We start from the raw sequence: 22,967 nt of genomic DNA, 5'->3' as shown, positions 1-22,967 counted from the left end.
TTAATCTTATTTTGAATATTGTTCAATAAACATAGCAACATAAACTATTATTGCACCTATCACAATATATTACTACTATTTCCAAGCACACTGATATTTGTGTTCTGTACTTCATCTCTATCCCCTAGGCTACATACTTCATATGCCCTTTAAAATCCTTAATTCTTTTCCACACAGTTAATGCCAATAATCCCACATAATGGCCATACTCAGTGATTTCAGTTTAACGTTTTAAGGATTGCTTTTGGTGTCAAAGTCAAAACAAAGGAGATCAAACTTCCATTGCTGTGACCTGCTTCTTTCCTTTTCCAAGGGGTAACCATTTAAAAAATCTTGAGTATATCTTACCTTCTTACCTAAAGTGTAAATTTATATTTACATTTTACATATAAACATATATTTATATGTTTGTATACAGAGTTCTAGTGTCAATTAATATGTCCTGGAGATCTCACTACAGCATTTTTTCTAATTCTGTTTTGCAGCTACATAGTATTCCATTATAATGGAATGTATTATAGTTTACCTAACTAAACTGCTAATTTTGTCATGCGTGTATTGTACTTATAAGAATATTAATATAATCCAAAGTACATTCATTATTTCTTGAGGTACCACATATCACCTAGAGATTTGGTGTTGCATTATGAAACAAATTAAATTTAAAAAATACAGGAATATTTGCTACTTATGCAAGTTTCTAAAATTAAAAAATTATGTAAAATTCTAAGTACTCTTTTATTCTCTCCCTATTGAACCTCCTCTCTTTCCCCGACATAACTACATATATATTTGGTATGTATACTTCAAAAACATTTCCTATGATATGCATATATGTATGTGATGTACAAAGTTTGAGTTTTTATATAAATCAATATTATTCTGACTCGCTTTTTAAATATATGTTGGAGACACATGTTTATAGATATAGATCTATGTGCAGTGCACTCTTTAGCAGCTGCACAGTATTCTGTACTATTAAATACATTTATTAACAATTGAAGTCTGTCCCCTTTTAATGAATTTTTCAAAATTAACAACAAACTATGTTATAGTGTGGAATCTTATATTTTGTGTATATGTACAAAAATATTATTTTAATCAAAGACAAAATTATTCTTTAAAAACAAGAAGAAATGTTGATAACACTTAAAAGACCAATAATTTCTAATACTTATTAGAAGTGGGGATAGAACATTAAGATCTAGTTTTTCATTATTTCAAACTCTACAAATTCTCTGCTGAATTGATACATTCTTGCTATTTGTTCCCCACACATGAAAGTGACAAAATAGGAGAATTCACTGATGCTTCTCTATCAGCTAGTGTCCATCTCTAATTAGTGTTTCTTTTGGGGTCAACTGTTTCACTGACAGCAGGAGGATTTACACATGCAAGTCCTAATAACATTAATAGGAGTAACCAGCATAAATCCTCCTGCAGTGATTGGCAAAAAGACTCCACAGTCTACTAGGATCCAAGTTCTAATGATTACCTGTCAAATGGTCCTAAGAGTCATCATCACCAGAAAGAGCAGACGTGGTGACTTATATGGCAAGGGCATCTCAAATGCAGCCCCACAGCTAAAACTGTGCATTAATGGAAAGTGGCCTTCAAAATGTGTCTTGGGATGCTAAGAGTTAAACCACTTAATTGGTGTTTTAAAAAGCTATCATTAAAGGAGAATTCAAACATATCAAAGTACTTATTTTATAAAAGTGTGGATATTGTATGAGCTCCAAGGTGCTTGAAGGATAATATAGCTACTTGTTTAAAAATTCAATTAACCTTATCTTTCTCAAACATGATTTATTAATAATACCAGATAAATTGCCAGTTTTGAAAGAGTCCTGTTATCCTTAGAACTCATCCTATCTAAAGGGCATTATAAGCTTGGAATTGACAGAAAATGACTGCTTAATTATTTGATTTAAGAACAAATCATCAATGAATGCTTAAAAAGATCATCAACATTCTCTTGAATATTCCAAGTAATCTGTTGGAGACTCAAACACTTCAGAGAAAAACATTTCAGTTCACATCATCAAATAAATATGAGAAACATTTCAGATTCTCTTCCTCTGAGATATGTAAAAAGTTTGTAGACAATCTATGTACTCTATATGTCATAGCCAATGCCTCACAGCCTCTACAGCACTGATTTCAAATGGATTAAAGTACCATCCATCTTTGTTTGATATAGATTTTAATGCTGGCATCTAGAACAGTTTGCTAAGTGAATCAAATCCATGTACTATCCTAGTCTTTCTCACAAACTTAACATTTGTTATAGTTTAGGTATGAAGTATCCCCCAAAGCTCCTGTGTGAGACAATGTGAGAAAGTTTAGAGGAGAAATGATTGGATTATGAGATTCTTACCCTAATCACTGTACTAATCCCCTAACAGGGATTAACTGGGTGGTGACTGTGGACAGGTAGGGTGTGATGGGAGGAGGTGGGTCATTTGGAGCATGCCTTTGGGGTATATTTCGTCCCTGGCAAGTGGAGTCTCTGTGCTTCCTGGTACCATTTCCTGAGCTGCTTTCCCTTGCCACAAATTTCTGTCATGATGCTCTCTCTGCTTCACCTCAGTCTCCGAGGAATGGAGCTGGCTATCTATTTACTAAGAGCTCTGAAACCATGAGCCCTCAAAGAAACTTTCCCTTCTCTAATTGTTCTGGTCAGGTCTTTTGGTTATAACAGCAAAAAGCTGACTAAAACAACACTGTTGGCAGATGCCTGGAAACAAAACCAAAAATAACTGAATATTCAAATAATTGGCTAATTATAAAAAAAAAATCAGGTTCAAGACAATCTTTAATTCATTGATACATATAAAATTTTATATGAAAAATAGAACATCACACCTGAAAGGCATTGAAAAGTCTTTATTTCCTCTGAAACCTGCTACAGTATGCCAATTATAAATTTATATATATATATATATATATTCATGCTTTTTGGAATTTGAGAAAATTTACTGAGAATAAGACAAATTATTCAATACCAGTAGCAGTAAACAACTCATCCAGGGAAGTATGGCCTTGACAGAATAAATAATTATTATCAATAATCAAGTTTAAAAATCATGGCTATTATTTTGGACAAAGGACTGCCAATCTAAGAAACTACCATTGTTCTAGAAGTTACCCATCGATGTGGCCATTTCACTATAGAAAATATATAAATTGACCTTCATTGTATATGTTTTCCTGGGCAGGTACAACAACTAGAAATAAAATATAGAAGCATCATAGGATTAGTTATTAATTCTCTTATGAATCAATAAACTGAATATTAACATTTTTGGTTAATAAGCATGCATAACTAAATATTTAAATACATAGTCTTTAATAACATTTTCAGAATTTTTAATTAGCTACTGAAATGTTTGCAATGTACATAATTTTATTCTTACATCTTCATGTTTAAAGTTTTGCAATAAAATCAAAGGTTTTTTTCTTACTTTGATTTAAAATCTACAAAATACAACTATTTTAATTATTAAGATAACTGAAGAGAAAGCTTTTAGAATTAATATCTTACATTCTGAGGCAACTGGAAGTAGAATTCTGTAACAAGGTTCTTAGCAACTGTAGTATTGTAATCATCACAAATCATACTCAGGAGCTTTTAAATATTTCAACAGTATTTAATAAATGACATGGAAGAGAATGTCTGATATTGTTGAATGGACAAGGGTGCCATGTAGGCTGGGCCATGAGTACAAATTAGCGTCTTGTTCTACATATAGACAGCTGCAGTAAGGCTGTCTGGGCTGTCTGAAAATGTTTAGTTATATTAGGCCTACCCTGATTGTCTGTTTACATTAATGTGCATGCTGCATTCAGAAGGCCTTTAACTCTAAAATTATAAAAAAGTGTAATATCTTGATTGGTACAACTTACTGCAATTATGTTCATATTTAATACTCTCATAGTGTTACCTTTTATATTGCTGGTATTGAAGGGCAGGACCAATACCTGCTATACTTATGGGTATGTTCTAGGCATTCAGTGCATTGCCCTAACTGGGCTTCAGGAAACATGATTTCAGTTAAAAAAAGATCTGAATCCTTATAACAAACTAGGTTATAATGTTATTCTACTGTCCCTGATTTGTGTGTGACATTATAAAAGGGGAAGAGAGGGAAAGAGAGGGCTAGTAAGACAGGGAAGGAGCTGTATAATGAGAGGTTGGAAAGTTTTCCTTTCTTCTGGATTCAGCTCTATCTGTGGGGGTTGGAAAAGTGAAACAAGAGCTACATTCCTTGGTTCTTTCCATTTCCCATGAACGTATGACAGTCACAACTAGCTTCAAGACGTTCTCCAGAACCAGGGAAAGTCAGGACCATTTGCAGTTGAAGTATGTAAGAACTATGTGCTTTCCACTGGAGCCATGGCTCCCTGAGAGGCAATAAAAGCCAAACTATGTGACAAGAGGCTTCAAGTCTATTTACATACACTTCTAACTTCAAACTATTGCTCAAAAGAAGTAAATCATCAGAGCTTGGCATTGGGAAAATTTAATACAGGCACTGTTGCTATAAGTAGATTTGACGCCTATGTGCGTGTGTATGTGTGTATATATACATATACCCACACACATACATACATACATACATACACACACACTCTCATAGTTTTATTTGGAGTACGTATTAGGGTTTACCAAATGTTACACTCTATTCAGACACATTAATGGTTTTAGGCCTACCAGTCAGAAAAGGAATATGAGGGCTTTATAGAGTATTTGCCTTAGTAATATTTCAAACCTAGAAATCCATTTGTTACTATGTTTACTGGTCTATAAAGACTACTAAATACTAATTTCAGAGACAAATATTCATTTAAAAAGCTTAATAAAAACATGATCTATTTTTATGACAAGTAATTATTTTCTGCACAAGGTTTATGATATTCATTCCCAAGTCAATGAGAAACTCTGAAACAAAATTTTCCTGAAAAAACATTCTAAGGATGGCATTGCTTTCATCTTCATAATCACTGTCACACAGTAGGCAGATTACTGTTTCTTCTTTACATATAGAGAAACAGGCTCAGAAGACAAACTATTTGCCTAACATTAGTAGCACACACATGACTAAATTAGGTCTGTAGACAATTAGGTTAGTATTCCAGTTACTTGATGACATAGAATTTCCAAATATCAGGGATCCTACCTAAACCTTCCTTTCATTCTTTTATTACTTATAGAGCTTTTTCCAGTGTGTAAATGATTCACATACAAATATTACTACTACTATTTTAAAACACTACTGAGTAACGGACTTAAGATTTGTCTGTAAAAGTGCCTAAATATCTTAATATTGGCATTTTCTATTCTTATCAACACAAAAAAAAAACAAAACAAACTTTTATTCCAAACACATACTTTGGCCTGGATCTTGATGCTTTAGTTTTCTCTATTGAATTTACATATTATTTTATCTTTTGTCATATGCTCGTATCTGTAATTTTAATAAATAATCAAAGGAAATAAATATGTGAGCTGATTCTGAAGATGTAACTTTCAAATAAGGATCCAAAGTGGCAAGAAGAAGTTGTTCTAACACCACAGAATTATTAACAATGCATAGGATTACTTTCATATCCATAGCTATATTATCAGGAATCAGTTCATTTATAATTTTTATCTGCTAATTTCATAGGTTTGGTATTTAAAATAGGCAGGTAAGTCAATGTGCTTTATAAGTGCTATGTGTTACTGGAATGTCCTCTTTAAGGAAAATTCCCTGATGGATTTCTTTGACCTGTTTCTTCTTCTAATTCTGCATGTCAACTGGCTGCTGACTTCTAAAATTTTTTTACATCAAGAAGATTCTGAGGTCCATGGGAATTTCCAAAGTGGGGTATTGAGTTTGGTATATATCCTTTATTCAGAGGACTCCTCTAGGTTTCCCTGGGTTGTGCTTCCAGCAGGAGTCTCTGAGTTGGCTTCTAGAATGGCACTGGGTTCTGAAGACTCTGGTTGTGAACTGTCTCCATCAAGGACAATATCTTCAGGATTTGGTGGTGGTGGACAGAAGTCTTCATTGGGGCATATATTCTGGAAAATTGTTTCAGCCTGGCCAAGAATGGAAAGACAAAATAGTTTACTCATCAGCTTAAAATACGTGTGCGTTTCAGGCACTATGTAAAAAAATTAAGTGCCACCCTTAAATTTTTCTTTCATCTATTTATAGTACTTTACCTGTATAAATATGTATGACCTTCCAAAAAGTGACTTTCTCACAATTCTATGGCTTTCCCCTCTCTTTTCTGGCATTGCTGGGGATTGATCCCAAGGCTTCACACAGGGCAAGCATGCACTATACCACTGAGCTACATCCTCAGCCCCTCTCCCTCTATTTTATACATGCATTCCAGTCCACCTTCTGAAGATGGCATTATTTGACCAAGTTCATTATCAGGTGTTCAAAGCATTGAGAATACAACAACATTCATTCTATATATCAACGGAAATACAATTCATTACTTCACTATCAGATAAGGATGCCTGTCATGCTTGGGATCTTGTACTCTATTCCATTGGTAAAAGGGAATCATTAAAGGTTCTTAAGATATATGCTGATTTTTAAAACTTCAAGGTTTTTCTGGACTTCACTTTTATTCCTGATGTACATACAAGATGACTGGTTAGACCAAGAGTTGACAAAATATGGCCCACAAGTCAAATCCAGACCGCTGTTTGGTTTCATAAGTAAAGTTTTATTGGAACATAGTCACATTCATTCATTTATCTATTGTGTATGTCTGCTTTTGCATTAATAATGGCAGAGCTGGGAAGGTACAATATAGACTGTATTTGCTGCAAAATCTAACTTAATTAACATCTGGAATCCTGTATCACATGATTTTTTTATGGATGAGTGGAGGGATAATAAACAAGAGCATTTGAGTTTTGAAGTGGACCTGAAAGAAGGGACAAAGATAGGAAAATTATCTTTCCCTCTTGGATTTGCTTCAAGGGTATATTTCTAGATAAGACATTTACTCTGGATATTTTAAATATTTAGTTAACACTGTATATATTCAAGGTATACAGTGTGATTATATATACTGCATGATGATTACCATCATCAAATCAATTAATATAGCTACCATAGTGTGTGGGTGCATGAAATGAGGTTACTTAACATATCTGCTCTCTTATCAAATTTCAAATAAAATATCATGTCACTTGAGGCAACAAGGATGAACCTGGAGAATATTATGCTAAGTGAAATAAGCCAGGCACCTGAAATACTGCATGGTCTCACTTACACATGAAATCAAAGAAAATTATACTCATAAAAACAACATAAAAGGGCTGTTGTCAGGGTCTGGGGGTGGGGAAAATGGGGGAGATGGTGGTAAAAGGGTACAGATTTTCAGTTACAAAATGAGTAAGTTATGTGTATCTAATGTCCAGCATGATGATTTTAATTAGTAATACTATACTGTTTACTGTGGATCTTAAAATTAAATATTAGAGACTTGTGTTTTGTTCTCCACCCCAGGAACTCACCATATGCCTCTGCTGGAGACATTTAGCCCCTACTGCAGAAGGAAGACCTAGGTCAAATTCCTCCTTCACATTTCAGTAAGAACTGATAGCCTTTTTGTCTCATATCCCTATCTTATCTGTCTGTAGATGTTCTCTCTCTCCTTTACTCCCTACATGCAAACAATCACTAAATCTGGGCAATTTCATTTTCTATTTCTTGATTCTATTTGCTCTTTCTCCACTGATAATTTAGGCATGCACATCTTACATAGAGAATACAATTCTAACAGTTTCTGAACTGAGCTAGTCTTCTTGCTGCTAGAGTTTTCCCATGTAATCTTATGCCACCTTCAGAAGGGTCTATGGAAAATGAAATAGTTTTTCCATTTTTGACCTTCAATGACTCCCCATTACTAATGGTAAAATACAAGATCCTTAGTATGGCATATAAAACTCTTCAGGCCTACTTTCTCTGGTCTTATCTAACCACTTCTTCCAACCTCTACCTCTCACATGTTTTGCTTTACTTATAACTTAACCTGTACTTCCTCAAATATCTTGGGCTGGTGCAGACGCTATGCTTTCCACCCAGACTATTTCATATCTGTTCGTCTTTGATTGTGAGGCGGAATTGCTACGCATTTACTGAATACCTCTTTGTTAGGCTCTCATCACTCCTAATACCCACCCCCTCTTGCTAGTACTAGGGATTGAACCTAGGGCCTTATACAAGCTAAGGTAGTGCTCTACCACTGAGTTGCATGCACAGCCCCCTCCTACATACACTTTTAACTTGTGGTTTTAAAACACAGTTCATTTTATATTATCAGTGTATCTTCAAGTCATATGCTGGTAAATAGGAACACAAGGGAGTCATGTCTACATATTCAACCTCTATACATTTACAAACTTTTCAATAGCTAAAATAAGCATTTTATTACAAAGAAAAAGGGAAAAAGAAAAAAAAAAAACTGGCAGGGGTTTGTTTTTACATGGGCAAAACCTAGGTGATGTTCCGAGAATTTTTAGAAATAACATTCTTCATTTAGAAAATAGAAATCACAATTAGTGACTGAGATAAGCATGGGAGATATACTGGAATCAGAAGGTAGTTTATCAGAATAAACAGGCTCATTATAAATATTATTGATGTTCTTTAAATTAGGCACTATGATATTTCTCCCCAAACTGACATTTGAGTGCAAAAGCTATGTAACAAATTTAAAACTACTTACATTTAATAGCATATAATGATTAGAACCAAAACTGGTGTTACAGTATTTTCTAATTTGATAATACTTACCCCCTGAATATTATCTTCTTGGAAAGCAAATTATCTCATAATAAAATTATCACTTAACTATAATCTTGTAGCATGTAATTTAGATCACATTGACATTTTGTTTTTAAAAATTAGTTTATAACTTGGTACAGTTGGAGGCCAGAGGCCAGCCTTAGTAATTTAGCAAGACCCTCAGCAACTTACTGAGAACATGTCCTAAAATTAAAAATAAAGTGGGACTGGAGATGTTTTTCAGTGGTTAACTGCCCCTGGTTTCAGTCCCTAGTTAGAAAACAAAAATAAAACAAAGAAACAAACAAAAAACAATGTATCAGGTTCAAATGCAGAGATGGTACTAAATGAGAGAGCTCTTTCTCTAGACTCTTCCCTCTTCTCAGAGGGGAAAACTCACTTCATAAAAAATTGAGAAATAGCAACATTCTTACCTGCTTGACTGCATTATCATTTCCTAAACCACCATCTGGGCCAGAGCAGACATAAACGTTGGATGGCAAATCATTATAAGAGTTCCTGCTGATGTTGGAAGAATCTCTCATATTGAAATAGAGAGCCCATAGAATTCTTGGCTTTTCAACTTCTTCATTTTCTAAATGTAAAAATGAATTTTACTTATATCCTAAAACACACTGTACCTATCAGTTACTACACTATATAGCAATTACCAAGAAAGCCATGACTAGACATGGTAGTAAATCAGACTTTTGCATATAAACAATTAGTAAATGTATACTAACAAACTCTAATGTAAGTGTGTATTTCAAGCAATGATGGCTTTTCAACATAAGGCAAGTTAGATTTTTAAAATTATTTTGATTAGTAAGTTAACTTGATTTAGTTCTGTGCTCCTGTGGATTTCTATTACACCTCCTCATTAACATTAATGTTTATCCCTATAAAGTGAAAATATGATATAAATTGACTTGCTTGTGTTCTAAATAGACAATCTTACCTATATAAATCTAAATATATAATAAATATGTAAATATACATATGAATATATACAAATATAACCTATATAATCTAACTATAAATTATACAGTAACTCAACAGTAAATACATATGAGATATCCAGAATAATAAATCTATAGAAATAGGATTCAGAAGTTATTTAGGGCTGCAGGACGTGGGAGTAAATGGAGAACAAATGCTGATGGGTATGGAGTTTCTTTTGGGGACAATACAAATGTCCTGAATTTGAAAGTAGATGTTTGGGCAATTTTGTAAATATATTTTTAAAACTTGAATTTTACAACTTTAAATGGGTAAATCATATGGCATATATCACAATAAAGCTATTATTAACAATGGTATGCATAGGATTAAAATTTTGATAACTCACATTCTAATACTTGCCATATAGGATCACAAAATTAACAACCAACAAGTAACAAAAATGAGGTCATGAAACAATATTATTTTGAGCACACATTCTCCAATTTAATATTGAGTGTCTGTTATGCATGTTAGGCGTTGACACAGGAGCTGGGTATACATAGATGAGGTAGAATTAGTCCTTACCCTCCTCCCCTAACACAGGGCCTAGCACACAACAGACAATAAATAATTTGAATTGATTTTGACCTTGTTTGCTAGTATAATTAAAGTATAATGTCCTTATTAAAAGTCCAACTTTATTAACCTCAATTTCTAAAGCCTATTTGTTACTATTTTGATGATCACTTCTCAGCCTTTCTTCTTTAAAAATGTTATAATTAAATTTTCCATGGTTGGAGAAAAAATATTGTTGTTAATCTATTTATTGACTATACAGTTTTCTCTAGCCTGAGTTTGAATAAAAATTCAAATTCTATATGATGATAATAATGGATGTTTATAAAGATTACTCAAGTTTTGAGGCAACTTGTGAATCATAAAGAAAATGTTAAAGGTATAATTACTGCCATTGTTAAAATGGTAATCAATGCAGAGAAATTTTCAGCTAACTGCAGTATTCAATTAACGAGAATGCCCTATTTCCTAATCCAGGATAAGTAGGATTTGATTATATTTAATATATCTGCACTGTAAAAACATTAAATATGTTGTTTTTCTAGTTCATCCTGAATAATCTACAATTATGAGTATGACAGAATAAATAAACTGAGAAGTGATCTTAGGTGTCACTTTTAAATGTAAACACCTATAAGTCTAAGGTATGACTAACTTCAGGTAGGCACACATTAGATGTCAAAACCTATTTATTGACAAAACAAAAGAACATAAAGGACTGGTATTTAGGAGCTAAAACAGAGCTTTTCATAAACTGGTGAGTTTAGTTTCACTAAATCATATAAGAAGATACTTAAACATACTGCTTATGATTTGTGACACCAGACTTGGGGAGCATTAGAGAGAATTGGGCTACGGTATTGAAGCTCTTTAATATTGCCCAGTACATTTCTAAGCATATGCTAGGAGAGCTTATCTTGTATTTCATGAAATTTCCAGCTCAGGTCAGGGTTTTCACTGAGTATAAGTAGGGGGAAATGAATAATCCAATGGATTATAGAAAAGAAATTTAACAGGTTAAGGCTTTGAAAAGAAACCATGTGGAAGGTGAAGAGTTGATACAGACTGAAGAAAAATGCTCTAGATACAAGGGAACTATCAATCTTTGACCTGAAAACCTTCAAAGATAAATATAATTGCTTCATCTTTCTTTGAGATCAGCTGGAAGGCAGAAAGGTAGCTGGAAAAATAACATGCAGCTGTGAAGTATACAATTATCAGAAAATATTAAAGTAGCTACACTTTGGCTGAGAAATGCATCACAAATTGCCAGTAGTATAACTGTTTTTCTCCAATAGCTCACTTCATTCATTTAAATAGTGTGAAGGACTAAAGAAGTAATAGGAAAGTGAGAATAAGATCTTGGACAAATTAAACTTGAATGAATACTGAATAAAAGCAGGAAGAACAAAAATGACTTTGGTAAACTGAATAAAAACAAGAAATGATCTACAGTTGCATGCCTAGTGTAAGGAGTGAGTCAACCTCTTAAGATAAGTTGTTTTCATCCACTGACAAGTAGCCCTTGATTGAGTCTGAATGGAATACACAGAAAAATGGAATTAGGACATTTGCTTTCACAGTCCAACAAGTATTTAATCCTCTTATCAGTCACCAACTTCAAACTACACCTATAAGGGGAATTCATAGGAAGTGCTGCTCCTTGAGATAGAAATGAATGAAATGAAATGTGCTAAGTTCATAAGCCATGTATGGTGGAGAGAAAAAAGAGAAAGATGGTGCAGTGATGACACTATATTTCAGACATTTCAAGATTTACTACTTAAAGTCTTGCTTCCATGCGTATTGAAAGTATCGATTTTCCTGGTAAAAAAATGAAATCTCTCGTGATAGTTTTACCAGTGAGACTGGTACATACTGATCACTATCCAATTCTTTCTTAGTTCTTTGCATGAAATTCTAGTATGGAAGAATTAACATATAAGGAATGGTGAGTAATCACCCCATTATCTCACTTGCAGTCAGGTTCATCAAGCAAAAAACATCTGGTGTTTCTTTGGACTAAGAATTAGAGAAGGGTGAGTGCCTTTAGAAATATGTAACAGTGTATCCCACTATTATGTACAACTATAATAAACCAATAAAAATATGGAAAAGAAAACAAAAATAAGCAGAAATGCATTTAGAGATCTCTGATGTCATTATAGAAGGCTGGCAAGTAGAGCTCTTGAAAGTATTAGTAAGACTTATTGAGCTAGAGTTTATCTTAAGGGCCCTTGAGATATAAAGTGAAAGGTAAGAAATAGAGGGAAAACTTTCAGTACCCTACTGGAATCTTTCAGAAACATTGTCAAAAAGTCCTGCAGTTGAAAAGAGAATATCATATTTTCCAAGAAATGAGCCTCCCTGCAAGGTGACCAAGCGGACTTTCACAAAGGCTTATGATGCACAGCATCATAAAGAATGTAGAACTCAAAGAAAAATGAAATGAAAATAAAGCCAAATAATGATATTGTTTTGGTACACATTTTAACATAAAATATTTACAATACTCTAAAGCATAAGGTTTCACATCATTGTCAAATAATCAAAATATAATAAAAGCTATCAATCTATGAAAAAATGGGCTTTTTCTACAGGGAAGAATGTGCTTTAATGTATTAAAAGTTCATATTGCTCATAAAGTTCATTCTTCCTCATTTAGGCAGGAAAATGAATTGAGTTCTCTTCTGCAGGTGACTTTGCCTCTTTGACCTGCCATGGCCCAGTGCTCACCTTATCTGGTGATTCATTTTCAATAACTCCAACAGTATTTGTTCTGACATTTTAATTAAAATATGACCACTACCTCATCCTGATGATAAAAAGGGCCATGTGTCAGTGAAAACTAGCTTTTCAGTGCCTCGGTGCACCTGAGGACCCCTCTGCACACATAGTTCTTACTAAAGAATTTCACTCAGCTTCTAAACAATACATCATTTCAAAATGGGATCATGTTAACCATTGAGATTAATGTTCAAAAATCGAAAATGGCCAGAGGATGCTACATAATGAACAAGTAATGTTCCCCAGCCTGATTTTTTAAAACAAAAAATAAATAACATTTAAAAGGAGAAATGATAGAAAAAGATTCAAATTTACTGTTTTATTTGACACTATCACAGAATGAAATTAAAACAAATGATAAATTTTAGAAATGACAAAGAAAGTCAGGGTTTTTATAAGGAAGGCACAATGTAATTAAAGTTAAAAGATAAAACTTCGATTCCATATTAGGTTTAGGAATATTATGATGTATCATAACTCTAAAATCAAATATTTAAAAATGAACCAAATATTTATATGATACTCTCAAATGAAAATATAAATAAGAAATAAATTGAATTCTAAAGTATTTAGATGGGAGGAATTTATTCAAGCAGCACATAAAGAATTTAATTTGTATTGATGCCAGTTCCTGAAAATGGAAAAGTTTGTCTTCTTATGTAAATATAAACTCCCCTTGTGACACCATGTCTGCATTAAGAAAAGCAACATACAAAGGAGATAAGCTAAAAGAAAAAAGAACATGTAGGAGTAAAAAATGGTTGTGTGAACAAAAGTAATATTCAAAGATAATGATATATGAACTAATGGAAGAAAGTGAGCAAGATTCAAGTGGGTATGCAAACCCTATAATGAAATTCACCTTCCTTTTACATAAATGAAGAACATCCATTAGGCTACTTTTGATCACTTACACAGGAAATATGCCACATTTCCTCCACTCACACTACAAAAGTTACCCTATTATATGGAGGAAAATCTTTAAAAATTCCTGGTGGAAAAACATTTTTTCACAATAAATAAGAAGTATGTATACATTTGAGAGCTAAATATTCATCACATCACTAGCATACTATGCAGTAAAAGAAAATTATTAGGAAGGAACTCTACATGTGCCAATTAATATTTGACTCTTGTCAGTCGAATCAACACTTTATCCTTAAAGAAGGTGACTTTTCCTATAAGAAAAAGGAATATACGCTGTTTAATAAAAACTAATATAAAGTCATAAGAAAAACTGCCCAAAATGCAACCAAAATTACTTGAGAAATTTTCTGATAGTCTTTTTCATGCATGCGAGAATATATGCATGTAAAGTATACATTGGCACTTAATTATATAATTATGTTTTTATTTCTATGTGTAATGTATATTTTTCCATTACTATTAGAGAATATATCCCCCATGTTTAAGCAGATACCGTTTTCAAACATCTTAGTAAAGTATAGAGGGTAAAGAGGGGTGGGAGGGGTGGGGGGAAGGGAAAAAATAACAGAATGAACCAAACAACATTGCTCTATGTAAATTTATGATTACACAAATGGTATGCCTTTACGCCATGTACAAACAGAGAAACAACATGTATCCCATTTGTTTACAATAAAAAAAAAAAAAAAGCATATGAGAGTTGTTGCTGAATACATCATATTTCACTTCAGGTTGTAAAAGCCTTCATGAGATATGTAAGAGGAGTATTACAGTTACTTTACCATGAATCATGGTTTATTTTTCTTACCTATTCCTGTTTCTGTATATGGAATAAACAATTTCTCCACAACTGCTTCTAAATCTTCTCTTGCTGTTTTGGAAGATGTACAAGTCAAATGAACCAAATCTGTAAAGAAAAACAATACTTTGACATATTGCTTATCACACTCTGTTGCACTCATATTTAAGGCACCAAGCTGGTCTCATGGGTAAGAGGTAGCTGAATAAAAGTTATGGCTCCTACCTTCAAAGAGTTTATAATCTAGTGATAAGGAAACATGTAAAATGCATAATATCATGCTACACATATTAAAATAGGTAAAATATGTATTAACTAATAGATAAAGGAAATCACACTAAGATTTAAAGAGAAGTAGAAGTTGAGGTTAATTATGTAAAACAGTACAAAAGCTTAGAAAATAACTTATTCACAGAAAAGTGCCTAAATTATCCTTATGAAATTCCTTTTTTAAAAAGGATAGATAAGGAAAGAAAATAATTGTAAAAGACCAAAAGTGGAATATTTATTTACCTAAGAAAACATACTTTCTATCCTTAAGACAAAGGAACCCATTTATACACAGTTTACTGATAATTAAAAACAAACCATGTTTATTACAGTGTTCTCTAAAAACTTTCAGGGATAACACTACTGGCTTTGAATCATATGTATATATACACACACACACACACAGACACACATATTTGTCATACATAAAATGGCATAGATGAAAACAGCCTAATATTTTCAGGAATCCCAAATTACTTTTCTTTTGCATTTACAAGTTCATGGAACCTGGACCTTTGATCAGGTGAGAGAATATCATGTACAAAAAAGGTCCTTCATAGGAACAAAATATTGTAGTTCAATTCAGTTAGAACTTCTAAAGATATATGCACAAACTTGGATAAAATTCCTATACATTGGAAGAAAGGACTGACTAAAGACATCCCTAAATAAGAGACAATCTTACAGTTTTGGAAAGGTTTTCCTTGGGGTAGGATTAAAAAATGGCAGAAAGAATATATTATAGAAGACAATGCTAAGAAATTCCTCCTCCTATTCACCAGTAGAAAGGTATACCCAACTCTTCTTCAACACTATTTCAGACTATTAGAAAATTTTTATTCCTGGTAAAGATAGTTCAAATTTTATCATGGAAGCCTTTGTCAGAATAGGAGTCTCATTATCAAAATTCATTTCATATTTAACTATTCTAAAATACCTAATAATAAATAGAGGGATTCTTAACAACTATATGAGCTAAAATACATTTTTGTAATCCCCCTCCCACCCAGCTCATCAAACAAAGTGATATTCCTGCATAGTTGCTGAATTACTTTATGGTTTAATAAAAGATTTACCTTAATTAAGGAATGTTTTTATAAGAATTTAATAATGATTCTCATAGGTTCTCGAATATTTTAAGAGGTATGATATTTCAAAAGCAAAATACACTTCACAACAATATTATTACAAATTATTGGAGCTGAAGAAATAGCTCGTTTCGGAGAGCGCTCGCCTAGCACGCACAAGGGCCATGGTGTTCTAAACCTCGAACACTCAGACGGGGGCGGGGGGATCATTTTAAATTTTTTGAATGTGGTTTAATGTTGGTGGGTATGGGGCTTAAATTTCATTGATAATCGTGGGATTAACAGGGTATGCAATTACAAATATAAGAAATTCCTGATAATATATGAGAATGACTGTTCTGTCCCTCTCATCATATAGTCTCACAAAAGATCAATGCTCATGTCAAAGTTCTCAATTTTCCCATTCTTTCCTATTCAATTAATATTAACTAGGGAAAAAGCAGATGCACACGAATACAAACAAGATAATATATTTTGAAAAATAACTTAATGGCTCAATTATTGGTTCCATTAAACAAGATACGAATTTTAAAGAAGTACAATAATGTTAAGTATATCCTTTTTTTCCCAACAATGTTAACAGTTCAAGTAAATGCTAGCAAAAATTTCTAGAACTCAGATTAATATCTTGTACTTAATTAATTTCATAGCAATTCTTAAAAAGACAAAGACATTCATAACCTGGATTTTAATGTCTTTACTTTTGTTTTCTAATTACAATTTTTACTGGGACAACAACTTGGTATACAACAGGACTCTCACCACATCAGCATATATATATATGACTTTCCTAAAGAGTTATCTGTTAACCTACTTACAAAGAAGAAAACAGAGTGAGTAATTATTTACAGTAGTAGCTTGTGTGAAGAGGTTTATGCTGAGTGGATTTTGCAACTCTTTTTTTTTTATGTTTTTGTTGTCGATTGACCTTTGTTTTTACTCTACTTAGATGCTACATTACCAGTTGATCCATAAAATTTAAGGTATGAACAACTATATTTTCTCAATATACTTTCTGCTTTTCCTATTACTTGTGTCATGTCCTTACATAGGTTGCTCTGAATCCATTTTGGTTATTGTAGATTGTGTTACTTTTAAAATTCAGATTATTTTCAAAACTGGATTATTAATCTTCGTAAATCCTTTTCGGGGGCAAGCTATAAGGACCAATTTTCTTTTTCTGAAATACAACTTCTATTTATAGTGTGTGTTCAGTAAGTGTTTGGTACTAATGATAATTTGGTTCCTTCTCATGAAAAGCATTATGTACTCACATGCTTAAACAGACATGCATGCACACATAAATCATCTATGCCTATACACATATGAGGAAAATTTGAATACTTTCTTACATGAAATACAGAAAATTATCTACCAGGATAGACACAAGAAAAGTACCAAGAGATCAATCACAAATTAAATATGCCTGAGAAATATTCATAGATTAATAAGAAATATAAAATGCTCAAAAGAATTTAAAAGAATTGACCACATAGCTAACAGATGTGTTTAACTATTCTATACTATTTAAGCATGTTATAAGTATGATTTCATTTCACCTAAGCAACAGCAATTATCATTATTCTATAGGTGAGAAAACAGATGGAAAATGAGGTGAAGGAGATTTCCCAAAGACATGAAATTAATAAAAGGAAGAACTGGGAGTAAGAGATGGAATTCCAGCCCAGGTGGTCAGTCTGCAGAGTGCCTGTCCTTGAACACTAAAAGTCCTTTTGTGATTGTCATAATTGCCTACAGAAGGCAAGAGAATCATTTAAGTCAACGGTCTTCAAACTGGCCTGTACACAAGAATACACGAGGACTTTTTGCAAGGTATAATAACTACATGGGAACCATTTTCCAGATGTTGAACTTTATCTCTTTTCAATTCATTAAGAAGGTCATCTGAACAAATTTTACTTTTGGTGTTTAATATTTATAAAAATGTAATACCTTATGATATGGATTATTTTCACAAATAATAATTATTTGATCCAATTTTTTTAATATTTAAAAGTTTACTGTACCACGAAGATTCTAAAAATCCTACTCTCATTCTTTTTTGAAAATGGATTATGTTGGGTATCAAATATCCCTGCTACTCAGATTCCATGAATACATTTAAAAGAACATTATTATTACTATTGTTTTACTACAATTTATAATGTGAGAATTTATACTCTGCAATTACTTGAGCCTTCTGAAAAAAACTGTATTCAAGGGAAACTGTATATGTGAACTTAGAAGTATTCAAGAGGTACATGAGCAAAAATTCTGAAGACCTTAGGCCCAAGGTAAACTCAAAACTAAACCCAGAGAACCTTTTATAAACTATGTTCCTTTTACTTCATTTAGAAACTGCTTAAAGGCTTACTGGATTAAAAATACAGCACAATACATTCTCTGTCACAATTCCTGCACTGGTAATGCACTCAGATTTGTATAGGCATTAAATTAACATTAGTTCAAAAAAAGCTTATTCCCCAAACGTAAGGGTAATCCTTGAAAAATTTTGATGAATGGAGTGTCAATTATAATCAGCCTCATAGGGAAAAAAAGCATCTGAAATTGAGAAGCCAGAAATCACTTGACCCAAAGCTAGAAATAACAATCTACTTTCAAGATCTCCAAAACCTAGTTTGGAATACTGACCTATCTCTTAGGTTATTGTTTTGTAACATATGATAAATGAGATTTCTACTCAGAATCATACAGACGAGCATATTTTTAAAAAATTTGAGGTACACAAGATAATAGAGTGCATTTTGACATATTATACATACATGGAGTATAACATTCTAAATAGGATTCCATTCTTGCAGCTGTACATGATATGGAGTTTCACTGGTCATGTATTCAAATATGAACATAGAAAAGTTATATCCTATTCATTCTACTGTCTTTTCTATTCACATCCCCCTCCCTTTCCTACATTCCCCTTTGTCTAATATGATTAGTTGAGCATATTTAAAACTAACAAGCCTAATGTACAGTAGCAGAGTCACATACTATAGGATGATTATGTGGGTCTGGTTTTACTTCTGCTCTCTATAAACACTTGGTTAAGTAAGTTTATCTCTCTCACCTCAGTGTCCTTATGACTAAATAAAAAGTATGGAATCAAAGGCCTCTAATAGTTTAAAATTTTATGAAGCCAACTTCTTATTATACCCATGATTCTTTCAGTGATGACAAATTTTGACCAAAAACTAAGGGTGTAACCAATGGCTATAAAACTGAAATAAATGATCACTGAGGAAGGTAAGAAATCTGTTCCTCAAGCTTCTGAAGTTATCACAAACAGCAGTCATTCACTCTTCACAACAGGGAAAATTGTTCCAAATGCTTTTAAAGAATCTTGATGTACAGGTAGTTAACAAGTGTGTTTATATACATAAACATAATTTATGTATATTGGTGTGGCTCATAAGTTACCTTTTATATATGCATAAAAGCAAAATATAAGTCATGTAATAAAGCACAAGTAAGAATATGATAGAATCAATAAGATAGAAGAGATCAGAAACACATTTTCTTTAAGGTACCAAATGAGAAACTGAATGGCAAATGACATATAATTTGTTTTTCTCATCTAGCCATGGAAAAATTCCAGAGACAAGTTGTACTTTCACAGCAGAATTTAAGAAAAATTATCTCTAGAATACCAACTTAAGATCATGAGGAAAAATCAGTCTACTTATAAAATAAAATCTATAACTCACGATAATACTAAGAAATTTAAAATACATTTTTAAACACCAAGTAAAAGAAAAAAAGGCACAGAAAATTACTTTAAATCATTATCTTAAATCAATTTTACAGCAGTAAAAGCTGGAGAGTATATAAATCAGTCCCCCAAAGAATTCTATAATATTTACTATTTTACATATAATATTCATATTATATATTAAAATATATAATCATACCACATAAATAACTTCCTCTCACATAAGACTGAAATTAAATAAAACAGCTGTTACTTCCTGATTATGTACTAAAATATTCCAAAATGTCTAGAATATGAAGTATAAAGTATACCAACCTGAATGTCAAGTACAAGGACTACAGAGATGTTTTGTTTATGTGCAAATGTTTTTAAAAGAAAATAACCCTGAGGCAAACTAACCGAAACAAAGAAAAAAAAACCTCAAATTAACAAACTTTGAGATGAAAAACAGTATCACCAGTGACAATACTGCAATCTGGAGAATCATCAGAAAGTATTTTGAAAATTTACAATCCGGTAAGCTAGAAAATATTCAAGACATGAAGATATTCACAGGGCATGGTGGTACATGCTTGTAATCCAAGCAGCTTGGGAGGCTGAGGCAGGAGGATCTTGAGTTCAGAACCAGCCTCAGCATCTTAGCAAGGGCCTAGGCTACTCAAGGAGACCCTGCCTCTAAATAAAAATATCAAAAAGGGCTGGGGATGTGGTTCAGTGGTAAAGTGCCTCTGGGTTCAATCTCTGATTAAAAAAGCATGGAAAATTCTTAAAGACATCTGACCTATACAAATTGAACTATGAAGATAAAAAAAAGCTTAAACAGAACAATATTATATAATGATATTGAAGCAGCTATCAACAGTCTTCCAATAAATAAAAGTCCAGGACTGCATGTATTCTCATTTGAGTTCTACCAGACATTTAAAGAAGAACTAATACCAATCCTTCCTCAAATTATTCCATGAAACTGGAAAGGAAGGAACTCTACCAAACTCATTCTATAAAGCCAGTACCATATCAAAAGCAAAACCAGATAAAGACACATCAAGAAAACTTCAGACCAATATCCCTGATGAACATAGATAAAAAAATTCTTAATGAAATACTGGAAAACTACATACAAAAATACATTAAAAAGATAGTGTGCCATAATCAAGTGGATTTCATCCCAGGGATGCAAGGTTGGTTCAACATATGCAAATTAATAAATGTGCTGGGTACAGTGGTACTTGCCTGTAACCCCAGTAGCTCTCGCTTTGTAATCCCAGTAGATCAGGAAGCTGAGACCCTAATCAACTCAGAATGACCCTGTCTCCAAATAAAATATTAAAAAAGGCCTGGGGATGTGGCTCAGTGGTTAAGAACCTCTGGGTTCAATCCCTGGTTTTTTAAAAAATAGTAGACTTAAGTACAAGAATCACATGATTATCTCAACAGATGCAGAAGAATCATTTGACAAAGTCCAGCTCCATTCATGATTAGAAAAAAATATAGAAAGAATTCACCTCAAAATTATAAAGGCTATATATGACAAACCCAAGGCCAATATTGTACTGAATGGAAGGAAAACCTGAAAGTATTTTCTCTAAAAACAGAACCAAGACAAGGATGCTCACTTTTACCACTCCTATTCAACATAGAACTCTATAGAGAGCAATTAGGGAAGAGAAGGAAATCAAAGGGGTATGAATAGGAAAAGGAGAACTCATGTTATTTACTTAATGATGACATGATCCTATATTTAGAAGACTCAACTCCACGAGAAGACTTCTAGAGCTCATAAATGAATTCAGCAAAGTAGTAGGATACAAATCAACACTCATATATCAATCATGTTCCTATACTCTAATGGCGAATCCGCCGAAAAAGAAATTAGGAAAACTGTCTCATTCACAATATCCTCAAAAAAATTTGGGAATCAATATAAGAAAAGAGGTAAAGGACTTACAGAACACTAAATAATAAAAATGAAGATGACCTTAGAAGACAGAAAGACCTACCATGTTCTTGGACAGGAAAAATTAGTATTGTCAAAATGGCCATTCTACCAAAAGCACTATATAGATTCAATGCAATTCCCGTCAAAATTCCAATGACATTCTTCTCAGAACTAGGAAAAGCAGTTATAAAATTCATTTAGAAAAAATAGGAGACCCAAAATAGCCAGAGCAATGCTTAGACAGAAAAACAAAGCAGGAGCCATCATAATACCAGACCCAAAATTATACCACAGAGCTACAGTAACAAAAACAGCATAGTAATGTCACTAAAACAGGCCTAAAGATGAAAGGAATAGAAGACAGAGACAAAATCATATAAATACAGTTATTTTAGCCAAAGGTGCCGAAAACATGTTGGAGAAAAGATAGCTCTTTAACAAATGGTGCTGGGAAAACTGGAAATCCATACACAGCAGAATGAAATTTAATCCCTCTCACCCTACATAGAGGTCAACTCCAAGTGGATCAAAGGCCTACGAATTAGACTAGAAACCCGGTAACTGCTAGAAAAAACTGTAGGCCCAACACTCCAACATGTCAGCACAGGAACTGATTTCCTTAACAAGACTTATAAAGCACAAGAAATAAAATAAAATCAATAATTGGGATGGAGTCAAATTTCAAAGCTTCTGCACAGTAAAGGAAAAAAGAATGTGAATAGAGGGCTTTGAGAATGGGAGGCGATCTTTGCCACCTGCTTACCTGCTTATAAGATAGAACATTGATATGCAGAATAAACAAAACTCAAGAAACTTAACACCAAAAAAAAGAAAACAAACCCCAATGAGCAAATGGGCCAATGAATTAAACAGGCACTTCTCAAAAGAAGAAATACAAATTGTCAACAAATATATGAAAAAATATTCAACAACTCTAGTAATTAGAGAAATGTAAATTAAACTACATTGAACTATCATCTCACTCCAGTCAGAATGGCAATTATCAAAAATACAAATTATAATAAATGTTGGTAAGGATGTGGGGAAAAAGATGCACTCATACATTGTTGGTGGGACTGCAAATTAGTGAAGCCACCCATGAAAGCAG

The 22,967-nt window shown here is 32.8% G+C and overlaps 1 protein-coding gene across 2 annotated transcripts in view; it reads right to left on the bottom strand.

Moving 5' to 3' along the window:
- Positions 1–4,432: 4,432 nt before the first annotated feature.
- CHM (CHM Rab escort protein) overlaps positions 4,433–22,967 on the bottom strand; it is a gene marked incomplete at its 5' end in the record, with an annotated part of 170,482 nt that continues 151,947 nt past the window's right edge. For both annotated transcript variants that reach the window (XM_079123030.1, XM_079123029.1), the window contains 3 exons: positions 4,433–6,088; positions 9,239–9,399; positions 14,845–14,943. In XM_079123030.1, coding sequence (XP_078979156.1) covers positions 5,897–6,088; positions 9,239–9,399; positions 14,845–14,943 — 452 coding nt within the window. In that variant the 3' untranslated portion in view covers positions 4,433–5,896. The remainder of the gene's footprint in view (positions 6,089–9,238; positions 9,400–14,844; positions 14,944–22,967) is intronic.

The sequence above is a fragment of the Sciurus vulgaris genome, assembly GCF_902686455.1.
Source record: "Sciurus vulgaris genome assembly, chromosome: X".
Taxonomy (NCBI): domain Eukaryota; kingdom Metazoa; phylum Chordata; class Mammalia; order Rodentia; family Sciuridae; genus Sciurus; species Sciurus vulgaris.
This window is presented reverse-complemented; position numbering and strand designations above follow the sequence as displayed.